Genomic DNA, 24,168 nt, shown 5'->3' on the forward strand with positions numbered 1-24,168 from the left:
TCTAATGGAAACAATGTCTATTTTCATTCAATTAATTTCCTAGCTTTCACCCTCCTTTTTCCAGAAGGCATAAAACCAGATCTAGGAAAGGAGTGGACCTGTCTTGCCTAGAGACCTGCCTTTTTTGCAGTGAAGACTTTTAAGAGCTAAACTTAAAGCACTAGCTTGTATTGTCTTTTTCAAACGTAAACCAATCCTTCCTCTCTGTGAGGTTCACACTGTCTTCTATAGCCAGCAAATAACACAACTCTACCTGTATATTATCTCTCTGAATTTGAATGTGACCATCGTGCAACTGTGTCTGCGTCCTCAACATTCCGTAGGGTGAGCACAAGGTATAGATGAATGGTGGGGAGTCAAGACTAGAGGAAGAGAGGTCAGCAGACCCTTGGAGTCATTCAAGTAAAATGAGGAACTAGAACGGCAAGGCCACACCAAGGTGGAGGGAAGTGAGAAGATCTGAGTGACAGCAGTGTGGGAATCATAAACTATCACAGCTGAAAGAAACCTAAGAGTTCTTCTGGTTCTTCCTTCAAACAGACATGGAAACAAGTCTAGAAAGCCTAATCGTCTTGCCCAAGGTTGTACACTTAGTTACCAAGGCAGAACAGGGCCTAGACCTCAGTGCTCGTTCCACTGCTTCATGACATTCCTATTGTAGTCATGCTTTAAAAGTATATCTAGGGCTTCCCTGGTGGCGCAGTGGTTGAGAATCCGCCTGCCGATGCAGGAGACACGGGTTCGTGCCCTGGTCCGGGAAGATCCCACATGCCGCGGAGCAACTAAGCCCGTGAGCCATGGCCGCTGAGCCTGCGCGTCCGGAGCCTGTGCTCCGCAACGGGAGAGGCCACAACAGTGAGAGGCCCACATACAGCAAAAAAAAAAAAAAAAAAAAAAAAGTATATCTATATCTGGTGGTCCAGTGGTTAAGACTCCACATTCCCAATGCAGGGGACATGGGTTCGATCCCTGGTCGTGGGAAGATCTTGCATTATGCTTGGTGCACCCTAAAAAAAAAATTTTTTTAAAATATATTTACTTCTGAAATCAGCATACATCTTACAACTGATGTCCGTTTATTTGGCAACTATTTTTTCCTTCGAGTTACACTTCAAAATGGTGCATTTTACAACCGACAACATCTTACATTTGATGAAATATGGTAGGTAGTCCAGAAGATGTTAACATCCTAATGTTTGAAGCCCTTTGGTGCTATTGGTGAAGTTTAAAGGAAATAAGAATACATACAACATTTTAGTCTTAAAAGCAATTCTGGTATAACGTATCCCACCTGATCTTCACAGTCACCCTTTGGAGGAGGCAGGGTAGGTACGATGCGTGCCACAGAGACAAAAGGTTCTCTCCATCTTGGAGCTGGAACGGACTCACACAGGGTCTTAATTCCCCCTCTGATTTCCTGACCCAGCTCACGCACCCTTTCCTGGATGCTGCCTCACAAGAAATAGGCTGTGATCCCAGGCTTTCTTTGGTGGAAGAAAGTTCTGCTCGCCTTAGGAGAGGTGAGGAATCGTTCTGGACCCTTTCTCCAAAGGGCAACAGCTTCCTGACTCAGGCCAGGGAGGGCGTAGGAAAATTCCACTTTTAATTTTGATTCCCGACAGGACCAATTCAAGTTCATACCCGTGGGCGGCCACAAAGAGGCCAAGACGGTGAATCGCCGTCGAGGAGGCCACTCATCACTCACTCCTCTGTGCTCCGGGGGTGGAGTCAATTCTCTGGACCCTTCCCCTTCCCCATCAGGGCTGTCTAGACCTTGACTCCGCCTGGTCCTCTGACCAAGGCCCCTCACGTGACCAGCCGCCTCAGTCCCTTACGCCATAATCTCCGCCCTCCCCTTCAGAGCCCCACCCAACAGCTTCGCGAAAGCCCCGCCCCTTCCCATCTGAGGGGCGGCAGGAGCGGCCCTGGGGTAGGCTGGCCGTGAACCAGAGCTACACGGAGAACTGTCGCGGGGCCCTCATCCCCTTCGGGGAAAGGTGCGTGAAAAGAAGCCTGCGGAGCTGTCAGAGGAGGCAGCAGATGCACTGGGAACTGGCGGCTCACAAACTCTCAGCGCATCAGAGACTTTCCCACTTTTTCCGCGTGCGCAGCGGGCGTAGCTCCGCCCCGACGCTAGGGTGCGTGCTGCCTCGCGGGTGTTCGGAATGTGAAGGCGGGAGCTGGGGGGCAGTCGCACGTGTGAAGGGCGCATGCTCAGGGAGCGAGGCGCGTGCTACCTCAGAAGAAAGGTGTAAGTGCAGTGGTGGGAGTGGGGGGTCGCACCGACCCTCCGGGTCGCTTGCGGCTGCTGTTAGTGCGGTACCTTTGTAGAGTGACGGGAACAAGGTCCCAGGTTTCTGGGAGGTAGAAGAGGTATGAGTATCTTTGGGGTCTTTCTGGAAGGATCCCGAACCGTCAGGGGCCTCTCCTGTCAGAACTTCGAAAAGCCCTCTCTCGTCTTCGCCCCAACCAAGGAGATGACTGGTCTTACTTTTTTGAAAAGATCAGGACCGGAAGAAGACGCGTCTAGAAAGAATGACGCTCTCTTGCTTCCCATGGCGGCCTTGGGGTTTGCACCGATGGCTCTATGTGGTGCTAGAGGTGACCACCGCTCGCCCCTCTCCTCTCGCTTCCGGCAGGCTCATCCCGGAGCCGCCCATTTTCACCTCCCCACCTAACACCTCGACTCTGCTCCACTCCCCTCCTTCATCCCCCGCCCCCATTTTTCCAGAGGCCTGCTCCATTTCCCCGGCACTTCTTCTTTTTTTTTTTTTTTCTTTTTGCGTTACGCGGGCCTCTCACTGTTGTGGCCTCTTCCGTTGCGGAGCACAGGCTCCGGACGCGCAGGCTCAGCGGCCATGGCTTCCCGGACCGGGGCACGAACCCGTGTCCCCTGCATCGGCAGGCGGACTCTCAACCACTGTGCCACCAGGGAAGCCCCCCGGCACTTCTTAAAAGTGCTCCTCTCTGCTCCGATTTGCCCTCGTTTTCCTTTGCACTCGCCTAGCAGTGAGACTCTGAAACCCAGGGCTGTGCTCAGGTGAGGCAGAGCACACCTAGGTCGCTTTGAATGCATCTATCGGGAAGACCCTTTAAGTCAGTACCAAATGCTGATGTCCAGATCTTTTTTCAATGCTTCCTTCCCCAGAATTTTTTTTTTTTTTTTTTTTTTTTTTGCGGTATGCGGGCCTCTCATTGTTGTGGCCTCTTCCATTGCGGAGCACAGGCTCCGGACGCGCAGGCCCAGCGGCCATGGCTCACGGGCCCAGCCGCTCCGCGGCATGTGGGATCTTCCCGGACCAGGGCACGAACCCGTGTCCCCTGCATCGGCAGACAGACTCTCAACCACTGCGCCACCAGGGAAGCCCTTCCTTCCCCAGAATATTTTCTTGATAGATTTATACGCACCGTCAAGGCGGTAGGTTCTCCCTTGCTCCTGAAGGACTGCTGCTGTTTGTTCAGTTTTGTAGAAGAAGATGATTGCCCACCATTCTGACCGAGTGCGCACTGGCCTAGAGAATGCTGACCTGTGTGCCTGTGGCTCTGTGCCTTGAAGCCACTTCTACTCTGGTGTTTGGGTGTCTTCTCATTCAGGCTACGAGTGTGTCTGTCTGCTTTTCTGTTTGTGTGCTGGAGGCAGGGAATGAAGCATGGTTTTAAAAAATTGTAACAGATACTGATTTTATGGTCCTTTGATTACCTTTGTGGGGGTCCTTTGTGTGCTCTTGAATGGTTAACCATAGCCGAGCACTGTGCAAGGGCTTTATAGTTATAACTGCTCTATCTGCAATGAGGATCGGTACTAGTTTCCTGGTTTCACAGGTGGGAAAACTGAAAGAGAAGTAATTTGCTTAAAATCATATGGCCAGTGCATGTGGGAGAGCTCTGAACTTAGGTACTGTGCATTCACTTCTCTACTCTGGCTGCCCCTCTAAAAGAAAAAGGACTGCTTCTCTTCTTTCTTCTCAGCAAAGAAGTCTCTGTAGGTGCTCTGGCTTCCTGGATAAAACCCCTTTAAAGAAATAGCTTGAGAGGGAGAAGATTGGTTATATTTTGACTTCTCTGGACTATTCACAATACACAGTTGAGAAATTCATCACAGCTTGGCTGTGTTGTGTGGAGATTTTTTTCTGATCCCAGCTGAAAAGTCGTAAATGTGTGCGCCAGACTCTACTGGTAAAAAGGGAAGGCATTGAGTTTTGGTTTGTTTTAAATCCATATTCAAAAATGTGTGCAGGTAAAACCATGTAGAAAAGTTGGGAAAAATTTTAAATTACCCCAAATTCCTACATCCAGTGCCTTTTACATTTTGGTATGTATCCTTCTGTACTTTCCCCTGTGGAAATATATACACCTTCCCCTGTCAGACTGCTTTGTAACTGGTTTTTCTCGTTTACCAATGTATTGGGGATGCTTTCCTGTATCGGTATCTACATCATTATTTTCAATATCTCGTACTCCAGTATGCATACATATTTGCTCCAGCCGGTATCTGGGATAGTCTGATTTTTTTTTTTAAAGGAGGATATATTCCTTTTTTTTTGGGGGGGGGGGGCTGCGTTGGGTCTTCGTTGCTGCGCGTAGGCTTTCTCTAGTTGCAGCGAGTGGGGGCTACTCTTCGTTGCGGTGCGCAGGCTTCTCATTGCGGTGGTTTCTCTTGTTGCGGAGCACGGGCTCTAGGCACACGGGCTTCAGTAGTTGTGGCACGCAGGCTGTAGAGCGCAGGTTCAGTACTTGTGGTGCATGGGCTTGGTTGTTCCACGGCTTGTGGGATCTTCCAGACCAGGGCTGGAACACGTGTCCCCTGCATTGGCAGGCAGATTCTTAACCAGTGCGCCACCAGGGAAGTCCTGGATAGTCTGATTTTAATTTGTCATTGCTATAAACATTGCTGCAGTGAACTTTTTAAAGATTTATCTTTGCCCACCTGTCAGAATGTTTCTTTCACATATATTCCTGAAAGTGGAATTGTGGGATCAGAGGACACAGACTTTTTTTAAAATATATTTTTAATTTGAAAATCCTTGTCAAAATATTTTAAAATATTAAATATAGTTTATATTTAATATATTTATACATAGAAATATATTTATTGCAAAATTAACCCACAGAATTGTATCAAATTACATTCCTTTTAATACTTGGAGTGCCCAATGCCAGCACCCTGTGTTAATCGTTGGTAGCTCTGCCAGTCTGATCATGGAATCTGAATAATGAAATCTTTTTTTAAAGCTTAATTGCTAGTGAAATTATTTTTGTCTTATGATTATTTATATGTATTTGGTAAATTTTCTTTTTTTTTTTCCAGTACGCGGGCCTCTCACTGTTGTGGCCCCTCCCACTGTGGAGCACAGGCTCCGGACGCGCAGGCTCAGCGGCCGTGGCTCACGGGCCCAGCCGCCCCGCGGCATGTGAGATCCTCCCGAACCGGGGCACGAACCCGCGTCCCCTGCATCGGCCGGCGGACTCTCAACCACTGCGCCACCAGGGAAGCCCTGGTAAATTTTCTTGGTTCATAAATATTCTCCATTGTTTTGCTAAGTTGTTCATTTTTTAAATAAATATATTTATTTATGTATTTATTTATTTATTTTTGGCTGTGTTGGGTCTTCGTTGCTGCTCACGTACTTTCTCTGGTTGTGGCGAATGGAGGCTACTCTTCGTTGCGGTGTTTGGGCTTCTCATTGTGGTGGCTTCTCTTGTTGCAGATCACGGGCTCTAGGCATGTGGGCCTCAGTAGTTGTGGCAGGTGGGCTCAGTAGTTGTGGCCCACGGGCTTAGTTGCTCCACGGCATGTGGGATGTTCTTGGACCAGGGATCGAACTCGTGTCCCCTGCATTGGCAGGCAGATTCTTAACCACTGTGCCACCAGGGAAGTCCCAAAGTTGTTCATTTTTTGTGTGGTAAAAAGCACATAACAAAATTTACCATCTTAGCCACTAAAAACATAAAACTTGTATATATTTAAGTATACAACATGGTAATTTGATGTAATATACATAGTGAAATGATTCCTACAGTCAAGTTAATTAATGTGTCATCTCACATAATTATCATTTGTTTACTCTCTTAGCATGTTTCCAGTGTTCAATATAGTATTATTAAGTACAGTATAGTCTTCATGCCTATATATTCGATCTCTAGACTTATTCATCCTACTTAACTGTAAATTTTTAACCTTGCTTGACATCTCCCCATTTCCCCCATCCCATCAGCCCCCCAATAACCACTGTTCTACTCTCTGCTTCTGTGAATTTGAATTTTTGTTTTCGATTCCACATGTAGGTGAGATCAAATAGTATTTGTCTGTGTCTGGGTTATTTCACTTAGCATAATGTCCTCAAGATTCACCCATGTTGTAACATGTGACAAGATTTCCTTCCTTTTTAAGGCTGAATAATATTCCATTTTACTCACATAACACATTTTGTTTCTCCATTCATTGATAGACTTTTATGTTGCTTCCACTTCTTGGCTATTATGAATAGTGCTGCTATGAACATGAGTGTGCAAATATCTCTTTGAGACCCTGCTTTCAATTCTTTTCGATATATACCCAGAAGTGGGATTGCTGGATTATGGAGTAGTTCTATTTTTAAGTTTTTTTTTTTTTTTTTTTTTTTTTTTCGGTACGCGGGCCTCTCACTGTTGTGGCCTCTCCCTTTGCGGAGCACAGGCTCCGGATGCACAGGCTCAGCGGCCGTGGCTCACAGGCCCAGCCGCTCCATGGTATGTGGGATCTTCCCAGACCGGGGCACGAACCCATGTCCCCTGCATCGGCAGGCGGATTCTCAACCACTGCGCCACCAGGGAAGCCCTATTTTTAATTTTTGAGGAGACTCCATACTGTTCCATAGTTGTTGCACAATTTTACAGTCCCACCAAGAGTGCACAAGAGTTCCGATTTATCGACATCCTAGGCAACACTTTTCTTTTTTCAATAGTAGCCATCCTAATAAGTGTGAGGTGATATTCATGGTTTTGATTTGCATTCCTCTGATGATTAGTAATGTTGAGCATCTTTTCATATTTTTTAGCCATTTATATATCATCTTTGGAGAAATGTTTATTTAAGTCCTTTGTCTATTTTTAAATCGTTTTTTTGGGGGGTGTTGTTGAGTTGTAGGAGTTCTTTATATATTCTGGATATTAACCTCTTATGGTTTGCAAATATCTTCCCCCATTCTATAGGTTGACTTTTCACTCTGTTGATTGTGTCCTTTGATGCACAGAAGTTTTCAAGTTTGATATAGTCCCATTTGTCTATTTTTGCTTTTGTTGCCTTTGCTTTTGGTGTCATATGCAAGAAATTGTTGCCAAGTCCAGTGTCATGAAAATTTCCACCTATGTTTTCTTCCAGAAGTTTTGTAGTATTAGAGCTTATGTTTGGTTCTTTAACCCATTTTGAGTCGATTTTTTAAGATGGTGTAAGTTAAATGTCCAACTTCATTCTTTTGAATGTGGATATCTAGTTTTTCCAACATCATTTGTTGAAGAGACTGTTCTTTCCCCATTGAGTGGTCATGGCACCCTTGTTGAAGATCATTTGACCATAGAAGTGGTGAGAGTGGGCATCCTTACCTTTTTCCAGATCTTAGAAGAAATGCTTTCATCTCTCACCATTGAGTATGATGTTAGCTGTGGGCTTTTCATAAATGGCTTTTATTATTTTGGGGTAGTTTCCTGTGATTCCTAGTTTGTTGAGTGTGTTTACCATGAAAGAGTGTAAAATTTTGTCAAATGCTTTTTCTGCATCAATTGAGATGATCATGTGGTTTTTTGTCCTTCATTTTGTCAATGTGGTATATTACATTGATTGATTTTCTTTTAAAAAACTCTATATATTTTTTTAAATTTATATTAAGTTCGACCCTTTTCCTAACCTGTCTCTATTCTCTCCATAGCCCCCCACACTTGCCCCTTGCCCCTGGCAACACTCTACTTCTCTGTTTCTTTGAGTTTGACTTTTTAAAGATTCCACATATAAGTGATTCCATGCAGTATTGTCTTTCTCTGTGTGGCTCTCTCTCTCTCTCTCTCTCTCTCTCTCTCTGTCCATATATATATATATTTATCTCACATCTTCTTTATCTGATCATTCATTGATGGACATTTACATGGTTTCCATATCTTGGCTATTATGAATAATGCTTCAATGAACATGAGAGTACAGATACTTGTTTGCTATCCTATTTTCATTTCCTTTGGATATATACTCAGAAGTGGGATTGCTGGATCATAAGGTAGTTCTATTTTTATTTTATTGATTGACTTTCATATCTTAAACTATCATTGCATTCCAGGGATAAATCCCAGTTGGTCATGGTGTATAATCCTCTTAATGTGTTGTTATATTCGGTTTACTAGTATTTTTTTTGAGGGTTTTTTACATGAGTATTTTTCTGTTTTTTCTTATTGGAAGTTTTTTGACTACTGATTCAGTCTCTGCCTGTTATAGGTCTATTCGGATTTTCTTTCTTTAGTCAATTTCAGTCATTTTTTTTCTAGGAATTTACCCATTTTATCTATATTATCTAATTTGTTGTCATACAGTTGTTCATATATTCTCTTATAATCTTATTTTAAAACTCTGTAAGGTCTGTGATAACATCCCCACTTTATTGCTTTTTAAAAAATGTTATTTATTTATTTATTTATTTATTTTTGGCTGCATTGGGTCTTCAGTGCTACATGCAGGCTACCTCTAGTTGCAGCAAGCAGGGGCTGCTCTTTGTTGTGGCGTGCAGGCTTCTTATTGCGGTGGCTTCTCTTATGGAAGAGCATGGGCTCTAGGCAAGTGGGCTTCAGTAGTGTGGCTTGCAGGCTCAGTAGTTGTGGTGCACGGGCTTAGTTGCTCCATGGCATGTGGGATCTTCCAGGACCAGGGCTTGAAACCATGTCCCCTGCATTGGCAGGCGGATTCTTAACCACCTTGCTACCAGGGAAGCCCAACATCCCCACTTTCATCCATAGTTTTAATAATTTGAATTTTCTTTTTTCCTTGGTCAGTTTAACCAAAGATTGGTACATTTTGTTGATCTTCACAATGAAATCACTTTGGTTTCATTGATTCTATTTTTCTATTCTTTATTTCATTTATCTCCATTGTAATCTTTATTATTTCCTTCCTACTGCTAGCTTTGGGTTTCATTTGCTTTTGTTTTTCTAGTTCCCTAAGGTGAAAAGTTAGATTATTAATTTGAAATCTCTCTTTTAAAAAATATAGGCATTAAAAGCTATAAATTTCACTCTTAAGCACTGATTTTGCTGCATCTAAATAGTTTTGGTATGTATGCTTTTGCTTTCATTTAGATCGAAGTATTTTCTAATTTCACTTATGATTTCTTCTTTGACCCATTGGTTGTTTAAGAGTGTGATGTTTAATTTCCATATATTTGTCACTTTGTCAGATATCCTTCAGTTATTGTTTTCTAATTTCATTCCATTGTAGTCATAAAAGATATTTTGTACGATTGCAGTCTTCATAAATTTCACGAGAGTTGTTTTGTGGCCCAGCATATGGTCTGTCCTAGAGACTGTTCCATGTGCACTTGAGAAGAACGTGTATTCTTCTTTTGGGTGTATTCTACCTTTGTGGGGGGAGTGTCCTTATATGTTAGGTCTAGTTGACTTTTGTTAGATGTATCCATGCTTATCATTGTTGTATCTTTTTGGTGATTGACCCTTTTATCATTATAGAAGATTCCTCTTTGTCTTGTAATAATTTTTTTTCACACACACTGTACTTTATTTTTACAAGAGATAAATAATTCTATGTTTTTCTGATATTAGTATAGCCACTTCACCTCTCTTTTGGTTACTGTTTCATGGAGTATCTTTTTCCATCCTTTTACTTTCAACCTATTAGTGTCGTTAGATCTCAAGTGAGTTTTTGTAGATAGTCTATAGTGGTATTATGTTTTTAAAAAATATATATTCTACCATTCTCTGCCTTTTAATTGGAGACTTTAATCCATTTAAATTTAATGTGATTATTGATAAGGAAGAACTTAACTTCTGCTCTTTTGATATTTGTTTTCTATATTTCTTATATCATTTTTGTTCCTCAGTTCCTCCATGAGTGCTTTTTTGTGTTTAACAGATATTCCTTAGTGTACCATCTTTATCTCTCTTCATTTCCTTTGCTGCATGTATTTTAGTTATCTTCTTTTTGGTTGTCCCACAGATTATGTTTAACATCTTAATTTATAACAATCTAGTTCAAATTAATACCAACTTAGTTTTAATTATATGCAAAAACTTTACTCCTACATAGCTCTGCCCTCATATTGTGATTGTCACGAATTACATCTTTATACATTGTGTGCTCATCATTATAGATTTATAATTATTGTTTTATGCAATTGTGTTTTAAATCATATAGGATGAAATGAAATGAACAAACCCAAAATTCGTTAATATTGATTTTTAATTTACCTATGTAATTATCTTTCCCAATGTTCTTTATTTCTTTGTGTTGATTTCATTTACTGTCCAGTGTCTTTTTATTTCAGGCAGAAGGACTTCCTTTAACATTTCTTATAGTTCAGATCTAGTAGTGATAAACTCTGTCAGTTTTTGTTCACTTGGTAATGTTTTAATTTTTCCTTAATTTTTGAAGGATAGTTTGGCCAGATATAGAATTCTTGGTTGACAATTTTTTTTCCTTTTAGCACTTTGAATATTTCATCCCATTACCTCCATATTTTCTGGTGAGGAGTCAGTTGTTTGTCTTATTGAGGATAATTTTCTTCTCTTGCTGCTTTCAAGATTCTCTGTATTTGGCTTTCAACAGTTTGATTGCAATGTGTCTTGGTGTGGATCTCTTTGAGTTTATCCTACTTGGAGTTTGTTGAGCTTGGATGTGTAGATTCGTGTATTTCATTAAATTTGGGAAAATTGTGGACATTATTTGTTCAAAAATTCTTTATTCCCCCTTTTTTCCTGTCGTCTCCTTCTGCCAGTCGCATAATACATATATTGATATGTTTGATTGTTTTCCACAGGTCTGTTAGACTCTGTTCCTTTTTCTTCATTCCTTTTTCTTTCTGTTACTCAGGTAGTAACTATTAATCTCAATTGACTATCTTCAAGTTCACTGATTCTTCTGCCTGCTGAAATATGCCATTAAGTCCCCCACTACCGAACTTTTTATATCAGTTATTATAGTCTTCAACTCCAGAATTTCTATTTGGTTCCTTTTTATAATTTCTATCTTTTTATTTTTGTATTGTCTACGTGATGAGACATTGTTTTCATCCTTTTTCTTAAATTATTAAGTCATTGTTTCTTTTAACGTTTTGAATATATTTTAAATAGTTTATTTATAGTCTTTGTTTAGTTAATCTAATTTCTTGGCTTCCTGAGGGGCAGTTTCAATTAATTTTTTAAAATAAATTTATTTATTTATTTATTTATGACTGCTTTGGGTCTTCATTGCTGCGTGCCGGCTTTCTCTAGTTGAGGCGAGCAGGGGCTACTCTTCATTGCGGTATGCAGGCTTCTCATTGCAGTGGCTTCTCTTGTTGTGGAGCATGGGCTCTAGGCACGTGGGCTTCAGTAGTTGTGGCTCGTGGGCTCTAGAGTGCCTGCTCAGTAGTTGTGGTGCACGGGCTTAGTTGCTCTGTGGCATGGGGGGGTCTTCCCGGACCAGGGCTCGAACCTGCGTCCCCTGCATTGGCAGGCAGATTCTTAACCAGTGCACCACCAGGGAAGTCCCATACTTTCTTGTTTCTTTGCATGCCTCATGATTTTTTTTTGTTGTTGAAAACTGGACATTTAAAAAAATTATAATGTGGCATCTCTGGAAATCAGACTCTCCCTCTTCCACAGGGCGTTGTTGCTGCATGTTGTAGTTATTGTTTAGTGATTTTTCTGAACTAATTTGTAAAGTCTATATTCTTTGTCATGTATGGCTAATGACATGTGTGGCCTCTTTTATGTTAATTTAGAGGCTAGCTAGTGATTTGACAGTTTACTTGTATGTTTGGAACAACAAAAAAATCCCAGCCTTTGCAGATGGCCTCTGTGTGTGTGTGTGTGTGTTGGAGCCTGTCTTTATCACTCAGCTAGGCAGTTTAAAACTCTGCCTTAGCTTTCACTGCCTGCTTGAGAAGAGCCTCACTGTCAACCAGAGGTAACAGTTTTAGGGCCTTCTCAGGTTTCTTCTGAGCATGAACTCAGCCTTGAAAATGTATGTGTGGTGCTTTCTAGATTCCCATGAACATGTCAGAGGTTTTCAAAGCCTTTATTCCTCAAAGTATCTCATTTCCCAGCCTCTCCTTCCTCACTTTTCAGTTTTTTTATTGTTTGCCCAAAATGTCATTCTTTGCCCCAGACAGCAGCTCTAACACATTTGCCTTGAAATGTTTTTGACAAATGTGCCCTAGGTAGCTGCCTAAGTCCTAAGAGAGTTCTGAGTTAGGCACATGCCCTTAGAGCTAGTCCTTCAGGAAGCCACTGGACAGGTCAAAACAGACAACCACAGTAACGTCTGTTCTCCTCCCCCCAGTAGTGGGCACCTATACTGAGAATATGGGTTGTTGTTGCCAAGGCTGTTGCCAAACTGGGGAGTGGAAGATAGTACTAGGGTAAGTTAAAGTGCACAAAGCTCTCTTATTGACATTCAACTATTTTTTTCTTGATTAAACATTCCCCTAGTTGCTATAAACTTTTGATTAGATTCTAGAGTTCTAGGCTGACATTTAGAGTTCCTTATTCCACCATTTTTGCTGACATCCTATTTTTTCATAGTCTCTTAAAAAGCCCTTTTTATCCATACACCACCATCCTAGTTCCAGTTCTTATTACCTCATATCAGAACTATTTTATGAACTCTTAAATGGATCCCTCTGACATACCACCACTTCCTTGATCATGTGACTTCCCTGCTGAGACAGCTGCAAGTCACAGTTCTGCCTTGCCTATTGAATGATGTCTCCAAGCTCTAGTCCCAGCTTGATTCCAGCTTTATCTCACTATTCCTCCCAGTCTCACTTCCATGCTGTTTTGATGAATCCACACAGGTAGGCCGCTCCCAAGTACGCAATTTTCTTTCCACTGCATACCTCCGTTAATGCTGTTTGCTCCCCATCAGGATTTTCCCCTACCCTCACTTCTGCCTACTGAAACACCATTCATCTGTTAATCGGCTCAATGGGACTTTCCTGGTGGTCCAGTGGTTAAGACTCTGCACTCCCAATGCAGAGGGCACAAGTCTATCCTGGTTGGGAAGCTAAGATCCTGCATGCTGCACGGCATGGACTAAAAAAAAAAGGAATCAACTCAAATGTCAACCTTTCTGTAAAGTTATTCCTAATTACTTCAACCAAGAGCTAATCTCTCCTTGCAGCAAACTGCCATGATATTTTTGTTCCATTTATGTGATGTATGTCATATATTTCTTGCATTATTACCTATGTTCATATTTTCATTCACTAATTCTTTCAATATTTAATAGCACCACTTGTATATTTATAATTTATATATAGAAATTACAAGAAAGGGAAAAAACCCAATAGGATTCTATTAGTAAGAATAGAATGAGTCCAAGTTTTTCAGGTTAGGAGTGCAGAGAGAACATGACAGACAGAGGGAACATGTCAGAGGGTTCGGGAGTGCTCTGCGTGTGCCTTACGTTCTTTACCAGAGTCCAGGAAACATTTCTGTTAACAGAGTGCTTTATACCAACTGCACAAGAAGTAGAAGAATTAATGAATATACATTAAGAATAGAATTAGGTTTGATAAGAAAGAAGAACCCAATAGGACTTCCCTGGTGGTCCAGTGGTAAAGAATCCGCCTTCCAGTGAAGGTGAAGGTGGGTTCGATCCCTGGTCGGGGAACTAAGATCCCACATGCTGTGGGGCAACTAAGTCCATGCGCCTCATCTAGAGAGCCCTCGTGCCACAGTGAAGAAGGGCCTGTGAGCCACAAAGATAACGAGTGCCACAACTAAGACCCAACGCAGCCAAAAATAATAAATAAATAAATTAATTAATTAATAAACGAGTGGGGGAACCAATTTTTTTTAAAAAAAGAACCCAGTGATAAAGGAGAAGAAGAAATGTGAATTGTCAGGGAATAAAATCATTTAAATTCCTTTCTATTTTAATAAAATAGTAGTAGCAGCAGCAGCAGCAAGTAGCATTTATTAAACTCTCCCTCCAGGCTAGAAACTATGCTATGAGCTCTGTTTGTATAATTTTATATAGATTCTAAATTGTGTGCTGTCTGCCCTGTCTTTTCTGTGCTGTCTTGAAGCAGAGTCAGGATGTGGACCTCTCCTCCCTACAGCAACCAGTGGGATCTGACCTCTTTAATGGCACAAAAAGAGGAACATTGTTTCTCACTTTGTACCAGGAGTCAGGATGTGGACCTCTCCTCCCTACAGCAACCAGTGGGATCTGACCTCTTTAATGGCACAAAAAGAGGAACATTGTTTCTCACTTTGTACCAGGTAAGTTCTACTTCTACTTTGATTTGATTAACTCTACATTTGTTTTCCTTAAAATGGAGAGAGGTTAAACATTAACTTTCAAAGTATTTTAAACCATTTCTCGTTTGAGATTTTCCATGTTGAAGTGTGATGGAAGAAAACTGGTGATGTTTCTCAATTAGGCCAGAATGCCAAAGCAGCCTTAACTTCAGAATTGCTCTTATATGTCTCAATCCATGGATAAATTGCATTCCTTTTCCAAAGTTTCTTTTCTCTCTTAGGTGATCTTCGTGACTTCACACTTAGTCAATGACCCCATGCTTGCTTTTATGATGCCATTTGGTCTGATGAGTATAATTGCACCATTCAGCAACCAATCTTTGCCCCCAAGTACATTAAAGGAATCATTCAGGCAGCTCCGGATGGTAAGTGTCCCCCCTCAGAAGTTTATTTTTTCTCAAAAGCTCCCAGAAGGTTTAAGATTCAGACTTGGCCCCCGCTTCATTGGGTGGTGCTTCTCTTAGTGTTCGTGGCGGTCCTTCTGTTACAGCATGGGAGCCTCTTAGTGAGTGTGTGCCTTTGCTTCCTCCAGGTGGCTGGGAAGGACAGGCTATTTTTAAATTATCCTTCAGAAAAGGAGGTGCCATTGAATTTGCCCAGCTGATGATGAAAGCTGCCTCTGCTGGTGAGCGATGCTGATAAAATTATCAAGCGCTTTGGGGTTTGGGGGCCTGTGTAATTGAAGTAAGACTGTTAGCTAGTGAAGACTTCTGGCCTCTGTGGTCAGGTGGTTGATATTTGCACATGTATTCAGCGGACATTTCCTGAGCCTACCGACTGTGCCAAGTAACATACTATGTGCTAGGAACACAAGATTTAGTCCCTCCCTGTCCTGAAGGAGTTTGCAATCTAATGGGAGCTTACCGTCAGACACCTGAACAGCTAATTATACCTGATAATCTTTTGTCCATTTAAGTGCCAGTCTCATGTATCACTGAGTAGTCTTGTTTTCGGTAGAGTTGCCTTGGCTCTTCTTCCTCTGGCATGGCTTTTTGTCTTCTCTCCTTTCTGACTTTGCCTTTGCTTCTCTTAGGTTTAAGTGCCATCTTCCATGGGACTAAAGCATGGGAAGAGGTACCATCAAGCCCTGCAGCACTGCTCTAATGGATGTACCAGAGGATACAAATAATCTTTTTATGTTATATTTTAATTCAATCTAGCCTCACTTTATATCCCTCATTCTCTCACCTTTTGTACTCCAATCCAACTGGATTTCTTTGTGCCTTCCTCTCCCATCTCTGAGCCTTCATGCTATTTGCTCTGTCTGGAATGCTCTTCCCCTTTCTCCCTTTCCTCCTCCACCCCCAACTCCAATCTAGGACAAACAGAGTCCAGTAGAGACAGACATATGCAAATACATTATCCTGTCTTATGGCATGTGCTGTAATAGAGGCATGGGCAAAGTTCTGGGGACACACAGACTAATGTAGTGAATTTTCTACCGTAGAAGACTGACTGGATCATGATGCTATAGACCATAGTCAAGTGTATAAGAGATAGTCTAGGGAATTCCCTGGTCATCCAGTGGTTAGAACTCGATGCTTTCAGTGGTTGGGAATAGGCCCGGGTTCCATCCCTAGTCAGGGAACTAAGATCCGGCTAGCCACATGGAAAAAAAAAAAAAAAATGAGTATAAGCGATAGTCTAAATTGGAGAGGAATTGAGTTCAACTTTAGACATAGTAATTAATACTAGCTAACATTTATTGAATGCTTATCATATACTGGGCAGTGTTCCAAGGCCTTTACATGTGTTAATTTATTTAATCCTCACAAAAACTTATGATGTAGGTTCTATCATTATCCCCGATGTATAGCTGGGGAAACTGAGTCAGTGATGGTTATATAATTTCCCAAGGCTATACAGTTAACAAGTGATGGAGCTGGAATTTGAACCTTAAACCTACTCTTGCTCTCTTTAAACTTTTCATTTTGAAAAAAAAATCAGATCTACAGAAAAGTTTTAAGAATATTACAATGAGCTCACATGGACCTTCATCTAGATTAACACATTATTAACATTTTCCCACATTTGCTTTTATAAAAAAATTTTATTTATTTATTTATTTATTTTTGGCTGCGTTGGGTTTTCGTTGCTGCACGCAGGCTTTCTGTAGTTGCAGTGAGTGGGGACTACACTTCATTGTGGTGCACGGGCTTCTCATTGCGGTGGCTTCTCTTGTTGCAGAACACGGGCTCTAGGCGTGCGGGCTCAGTAGTTGTGGAGTATGGGCTTAGTTGCTCCACGGCATGTGGGATCTTCCCAGACCAGGGCACAAACCCGTGTCCCCTGTGTTGGCAGGCGGATTCTTAACCACTGCGCCAGCAGAGAAGCTCCCACGTTTGCTTTATGTTATTCTTTTTTTTTTTCCTGCTTTTGTTTGAACTATTTGGGAGTAAGTCACAAAGATCATTTCCTTCATTTCTAAATATTTGAGTGTGTATCTCCTAAGAACAAGGGCATTCTCTCATCTAACCTCAGTGTGCTTATCAAATCAGAAAATTTAACATTGAAACAATACTATTGATTATTCAAATGCAAATGATTGACCATTACTATTCCTAATTCCAATAGCATTTTTTTTTTCCAATCCAGGTTCTAATCCCAGATCACATATTGAATTCAGTTGTCCTATTTCTTTGGTCTCCTTTAGTCTGCACTCAGCCTTTCTTTTTGTCTTTCATGACCCTGACATTTTAAAAAGAATACAGCCTTATTGTTTCACAGAATATCCCTTAATTTGGGTTTGTCTGTTTCCTCATGATTATATTCAGGTCATGTATTTTGGCAGGAATACTGTATAAATGATGTTGTGTCCTTTTGAGCCTACACTCTTAACCCCTGCACCATATTAAGTGTGAGGTACACAAGCTGCTAGAGGCAGTGGACATGCAGCTTGGAGCTCCAAAGATGCACTCTATCAAGACACTGATTTGGAAATCCTCAGCACACAGGTCATCTCTGGAGCCATGTGAATGATGGGCTTATTCAGTGAATTAAGGATGGTATGCCAAGGGTCCTCAACATTTAAGGGATAGGTAGGGAGGGGTGACCTTCAATGGAGATTGAGAAGGGACTGATTGAAAGGTGAGAGAAGAATCAAGTGAGTTCATTATCCTGGAAGTCAAGGGAGGAGAAAGTTTCAAACGTTAACTGGGTAGTCATCTGTCAGCTGCTGGAGAGATGTTTGGTAAAATGAAGACTGAAAAATGTGCATTGCATGTGGAAATTTGAGGGTTTTGGCAGAATTATCAAGAGATTTCAGTGAACTGCTGGAGAAGAAAGGTGATGAAGAACCATATTAGAGAAAATTGAGGAATAAGAAAATTTGTTGCAGTTACTGTTAAAAAATACAGTGCAAATATATAAAGGCCCAGGAGTTCACAACCTGTACCCAACTGGCAACTCTTCATGGTCCAGAGGGCAGACAGCATCTGGAAGCCTGACATTGGATAACAGGGTGTCCTACAGACAGAGGGAGTGTAGCTATGAAGAATCCGGGTCAGAGGACACTTGGAAATCCAGTTCCCCTTTGCTACAGATGTCTGGGAAACTCGGGACAGTTGCATTCTGGGTCTTGAGTTCACTCTTATTTTTGGCCTCACAGTACTGAGGGGGCTTATTTTTAGGATTATGAGATAAGGGTCAGGCAACTTCAGGGGATTCCCTTTGTGCTCTCATTAAGTTCTGCTTCTTGGCCTGCAAAGGTAGGTCAGTGTCTCAGCCATTGCACAGCCACTTGGAAAGGATTTAGGCAACTTATATGAACTTGGCCCAATGTCTGGAACTGCTCTGGGTCTGATTATGTCATGGTTTAGGTGTGGAAACCTATACCTACTCCCCTGGCAAGAGTCAGGTCTTGTGAATGGGCTTCCTTGAGGCCTTTGGAATTAATTAAACACCCATCATGCATCATGGTCTGATTATTTGACCAGGAAAGATTCCTTTCCCCTCTGCAGAGTTGCTTTGTCAGGGCTCTTTGATTTAAGTTTTTAGCAAACATGTATTGAGTACCTATTGTGTGCCAAACACTAGGAGTGACAGTTGGGAACACAACAGTGAACGAGACATAAGTACATAGTCCCTGCTTTTGTTAAACTTACGGTCTAGTGAGAGTCATACAAGAAATAAGCAAACATGTAAGTGAATAAAATAATGACTTATTCTGAAAGGGGATCCTAAAGGAATATTGAAAGGGAGGGTAACAGGGAAGGATGACAACTTTAGATTCAGAGTGCATTAGTTAAGATAATGCCAGCTATTAGAACAGATAACCCCCAAATTATCAATGGCTTAAGATAATGGATATTACTGCTTATATAAAGACCAATCAGCAGGGGTGAAAGGGGGCTCTGTTCCACATAGCCCTTCAGGGACCCAGGGTAATAGAGTCTCTGCCATCGTTAACACATGGCTTCCAAGACTTCTTTGGGTAGCCAGCAGAGAGGGGAAGAGAGTAAAGATCTCACCTGGGAAGTTTACATGGGTCAAGCCTGGAAGTGGTGTACATTACTTCTGATCATATGCCATAGGCCAGAAATTAGTGTGGCAGGCTGATAATGGCTCCCAAAGATATGATCTGTGTCCTAATCCTCAGAATCTGTGAATGTTGCCTTGTTTGTTAAAAAAAAAAAAGTCTTTTCAGGTATAAGTAGGATCTTGAGATGAGGGGATTACTCTGGACTATTCAAGTGGACCCCAAATACCATCAAAAGTGTCCTTTTAAGAGAGAGGCAGAGGGAGACAAACAGAAGTGCTTTCTTCAACTGCCATTACACTGGCCTTTTTTTTTTTGGCTGTACGCGGGCCTCTCACTGTTGTGGCCCCTCCCGTTGCGGAGCACAGGCTCCGGAACGCGCAGGCTCAGCGGCCATGGCTCACGGGCCCAGCCGCTCCGTGGCACGTGGGATCCTCCCAGACCGGGGCACGAACCCGTGACCCCTGCATCGGCAGGCGGACCCTCAACCACTGCGCCACCAGGGAAGCCCTACATTGGCCTTTAATGGACTTATCTTGCCAACTTGATAGAATCCTCACTTGGAAATTTTTTCTGAATACATTTCATGGTGGGTGTTATGCTAGGCCTTCAATAAGCACAGGCAAATATACACAATCTCTGCCTTCAAGAAGTATACAGTTGAGGACAAGGGCAATGTATATTTTTAATCTTGTATCCTGGGAACATTGCTGGACACACATGTAAAGTGATAGTTAATACTCTGTTAATTATTTGGTTGCTAGCTGCTGTACATCTGACTTAAAAGAATTAAAGAGGCCCTATTTTGCCAAACTTGTCTTCTCAGCTGCCAGAGGAATTCCACTTGGAAGTGTAAATTACTGGTTCGGCACTTCAGGACTCTATATAACTACTGCACCGGGGCGTGATGTGCACCCAACAGACGCCTTGTCCAGGTAAGATATGGCATGGAGGTTCTTCCTGGGAGGTGGAAAGGTATGCCAGGGGCTCAAAGATCTATTCACTGCTACCTTGCCTCCAATTCTGCTGCAGGAGAAGCAGCAGAGGTTTGGGGGGCTGGAAAATGGTTGAGTCCATGACTTCATTTCCAGACTAAAACCCAGTGGCAAGTCAGTAAATGACCAGGCTTCCATTTCAGGTTTACTTTTAACTATAATGTTCAAATATGGAGCATACCTGGGCAACTCCCATCAGTGGGAACAGCCGCTTCCTGCTTACAGCCTGAGCAGAAACATGTGCTCTTGCCAACTTCCCCCTTCCCCTTTCACACAAGCATAGCCATCATGCTTGTGCCATGCCCTTCAGCCTCACTGAGGACTCCAGTCCTGGGCTTTAAGCCCTGTATACTTTCCTGTAACAGTCGTGCCTGTCCATAGCTGCTGAGTCATTTTCCCAGGAGACGTAGATCAGTGATTCTCAACTATGGTCCACAGTCTGTTGGTGGACCACAAAAAGTCTCCTAACAGGTTACCAACACACCCCCAAATGCAGGCTGTTTCTTGGGTTCTCCTTGGAGCATGACGTACATGCCCATCGGCTTAGTTAGTTTTGTATACAACTGAAGGATAGTAGTTACCTTCGTTTTTAAGGGTTACTAAAATCTAATATTCAAAATCTAAAAGTAAGTGTTGCTGAAGTTTTATAAAAATGTTTTTGAGTTGAAATTCACATAACATAAATTAACCATTTTTAATGTACAATTCAGTGGTATTTAGCGTATTCACAATGTTGTGCCACCGTCAGCTCTCTCTAGTTTCAAAAGTTTTTCAGGACTTCCCTGGCAGTCCAGTGTAAGACCACGCTTCCACTGCAGGGGACATGGGTTTGATCCCTGCTCGGGGAACTAAGATCCCGCATGCTGTGTGGCGAGGCCAAAAAAACAAAACAAAACTTTTTCATCACTCCATAAGAATACCCCATACCCACTAAGTAATCGTTCCCCATTGTCCCCTCCCCACATCTCTTGGTTTCCTCTAATCTGCTTTGCCTATTCTGTGTATATCACATAAAAGGAGTCAAGCAACATGTGACCTTTGTGTCTGGCTTATCTCACTTAGCATAATGTTTTAAAGGTTCATCCAAGCTGTAGCATTATCAGTACTTTATTCATTGTTTGTGGCTGACTAATATTCCATTGCATGTATCATAGTTTGTTATCCATTCATCCATTGATGAACATTTGGCTTGTTTCCACCTTTTGGTTATTATGAATAATAGTTCCTACAAACATTTGTATATAGGTTTCCAGGTGGACATAAGTTTTCATTTCCCTTGGGTATATACCTACATTTGGAATTATTGGGTCATATGGTAATTTAATGTTTAACTTTTTTGAGGAACCACCAAACTATTTTCCACAGCAACTGCACTATTTTGTATTGTCACCAGCAATGTATAAGTTCCTATTTTTCCACATCCTTGCCAATGCTTGTTATGTTTATGACCAAAGTTAAAAGATAGGCAAGGGACTAGGAGAAACTGATTTCCAACATATATATTAAACAAACAAATAGTTTGTAGTCAGAATATATGTACTTCTGCAAATCAACCCAAAAGAAAAATTGGACAAAAGATGTGAATTCTCAATTAACTGAGGCAATAGCATGACCAAGAATCATGTGAAAAGATGTTTGTTCAACCTTACTAGTGTTAGATAAATGCAACTTGAAATGAGAATTTTTATCTCTAAAGATTTACAAACATTAAAAAGATTGAGACAGGGACTTCTCTGGTGGTCCAGCAGCTAAGACTCCATGCTCCCAATGCAGGGGGCCTGGGTTCGATCCCTGGTCAGGGAACTAGATCCCGCACGCCACAACTAAAGATCCCACATGCCACAACTAAAGATCCCGTATGCCACAACTAAAGATCCTGCATGCCAAAACTAAGACCTGGCACGACCAAATAAATAAATAAATACTAAAAATAAACAAATGATTGAGACAATTGATGAGGCGACTTCCACCTCGGGCCTTTTTCTATGCTCCTTGTTGGGAACTGCCTGTAAGTGACATCCATCCAAGCGAGAAACTAGCATAGGTTGCTGCGAAATGATTGTGCAGAGGTAGCCCCAAGATGGCAGGGGATGGTCTGGGTTTTCTGGACTCCGTGTTTTTCTGGTAAAGGAACCCTGAGGACTGATCAGCTCTTGCAGGTCTAAAATCATGGCCCATGGACCAATAACATTCAAGTATGTGGCCATAGAGTTCTTTCAGCATGAGTAGGAATTTCTCGACCTCGTTCAGAAGAAGTTGTACTGCAATATGATGATGGAGAACTATAGTAACTTGGTCTTACTAGGCCATTCCATTTCTAAGCCAGACATAATTGTGTTATTGGAGCAAGGAAAAGAACCCTGGATGGTTGTGAGGGAAGAAACAAGAAACTGGAGTACAGATTTGGATTCAAGTTATAAACTAATCAGTGATAGAAAAACGTTTATAGCTGGAAAACATTCATCTCTTCTTCTGCATCAGAGAATTCATAGTAGTGAGAAACCCTATGAAGATGAAGAATGTCGGAAGGCCTTTAGTTATGCCTCAAACTTTGTTCAACATGGGAAAGTTGATATTGGGGCAGACAGCCAGGACTCCAAGATGGAATCAGTTGTACCACTGAAGAAGAAGCTCCTGAATGTCAAACTGAGGGAGCTGACAAGCTGGATACTAATGCGGGATTTCATCCTTAAAGGAACTGCTGGAGCGTTTCAGAGAGGTTGTTACTGGTATTACAAGTATTTCAACATGAAGAAAGGGAGTATTGTAGGGCTTTCTATGTTGCTGGCAGCTTATGTGCTTTTCAGCTACTGCAGTTCTTACAAGGAACTTAAACGTGAGCAGCCAAGTGAGTACCTCTGAAGAGGGCAAACTCTGCATTCCTGACCATGACTTTTGCCCGGCACCCCTGAATCCTTTCATATCCTGATGCAGAATTAACACCCAAGAAAAGATGACTGGTTAAAAAAAAAAAAGGTCTCTCTTAGCAACTTTCAAGTATGTAATACAGTATTATTAACTATACTCACCATGCTGTACATTACATACCCATGGCTTATTTATTTTATAATCGGAAATTTGTAGCTTTTGACCACCTTCACCCATTTCACCCACTGCCTCTGGCAACCATCAGTCTGTTCTCTGTATCTATGGCTTCAGTTTCAGTTTTTTGTTTTTGATTTTTAAAAAAAATTTCACCTATAAGTGAGATCATACAGTATTGGTATTTGTCTTTCTCTGTCTGACTTCACTTAGTATGATGCCCTCGAGATCCATCCATGTTGTCTCAAATGTCAGGATTTCCTTGTTTTTACGACTGAGTAATGTTTGATTGTATATGTGCCACATTTTTTAAAAATCCATACATCTCGTGATGAACTCTTGTTTCCTTGTCTTGGCTATTGCAGATGGCGCTGCATTGAACACTGGGGTACAGATATATTTTCTTTTCTTTTTATTTTTAATAAATTTATTTATTTAATTTATTTATTTTTGGCTGTGTTGGTTCTTTGTTGCTGTGCATGGGCTTTCTCTAATTGCAGCGAGCGGGGGCTACTCTTTGTTGGGGTGCGCGGGCTTCTCACTGTGGTGGCTTCTCGTTGCAGAGCACAGGCTCTAGGCACGTGAGCTTCAGTAGTTGTGGCACGCGGGCTCAGTAGTTGTGGCTCGTGGGCTCTAGAGCACAGGCTCAGTAGTTGTGGCGCATGGGCTTAGTTGCTCCGCGGCATGTGGGATCTTCCCAGATCAGGGCTCGAACCCGTGTCCCCTGCATTGGCAGGCAGATTCTCAACCACTGCGCCACCAGGGAAACCCCAGATATATTTTCAAGATAGTGATTTTGTTTCTTTTGGATTGTTGACTTAAGAAAAAATGTACAACATGAGAGTTGCGAGTTAAATTTTGTTTGGGGCAAAATGAGGACTATAGCCTGGGAGACAGCATTTCATATAGCTCTGAGAAACTGCTCCAAAGAGTGGGGGAGGTCAGTATGTATGTAATTCTGGTGAAGGGGGAGCACATGCAATCAAGTACATATTTTTTTGCAGAAGTTTACTGCTAGTCACAAGGAGCAGACATCACCCTGAAGGATTTTAGTGCTTTACTAGATATGAGGCGATATAAGAATTGGGCTCATAAAATCAGCTCCTGAAAATACCTAACTATCTGAAGACCTGTTCTGCCAGTTTTCCCAGAGCACGG

At 41.9% G+C, this 24,168-nt stretch overlaps 1 protein-coding gene and 1 pseudogene across 1 annotated transcript; both read left to right on the forward strand.

The window, feature by feature from the left end:
* Positions 1 to 1,116: 1,116 nt before the first annotated feature.
* Positions 1,117 to 20,378, forward strand: WBP2NL (WBP2 N-terminal like). Its single transcript, XM_067010636.1, is given in 10 exon segments — positions 1,117 to 1,162; positions 1,862 to 1,997; positions 7,697 to 7,708; positions 14,361 to 14,457; positions 14,718 to 14,789; positions 14,792 to 14,861; positions 15,029 to 15,121; positions 19,800 to 19,872; positions 19,874 to 19,908; positions 20,350 to 20,378. Coding segments are annotated over 10 exon segments (663 nt in total).
* A 2,191-nt stretch (positions 20,379 to 22,569) lies between these two features.
* On the forward strand, positions 22,570 to 22,830 carry LOC131766604 (ATP synthase subunit f, mitochondrial pseudogene; annotated as a pseudogene).
* Positions 22,831 to 24,168: the final 1,338 nt, after the last annotated feature.

Source organism: Kogia breviceps, chromosome 12 (assembly GCF_026419965.1).
Source record: "Kogia breviceps isolate mKogBre1 chromosome 12, mKogBre1 haplotype 1, whole genome shotgun sequence".
In the NCBI taxonomy this organism is placed as follows: Eukaryota; Metazoa; Chordata; class Mammalia; order Artiodactyla; family Physeteridae; genus Kogia; species Kogia breviceps.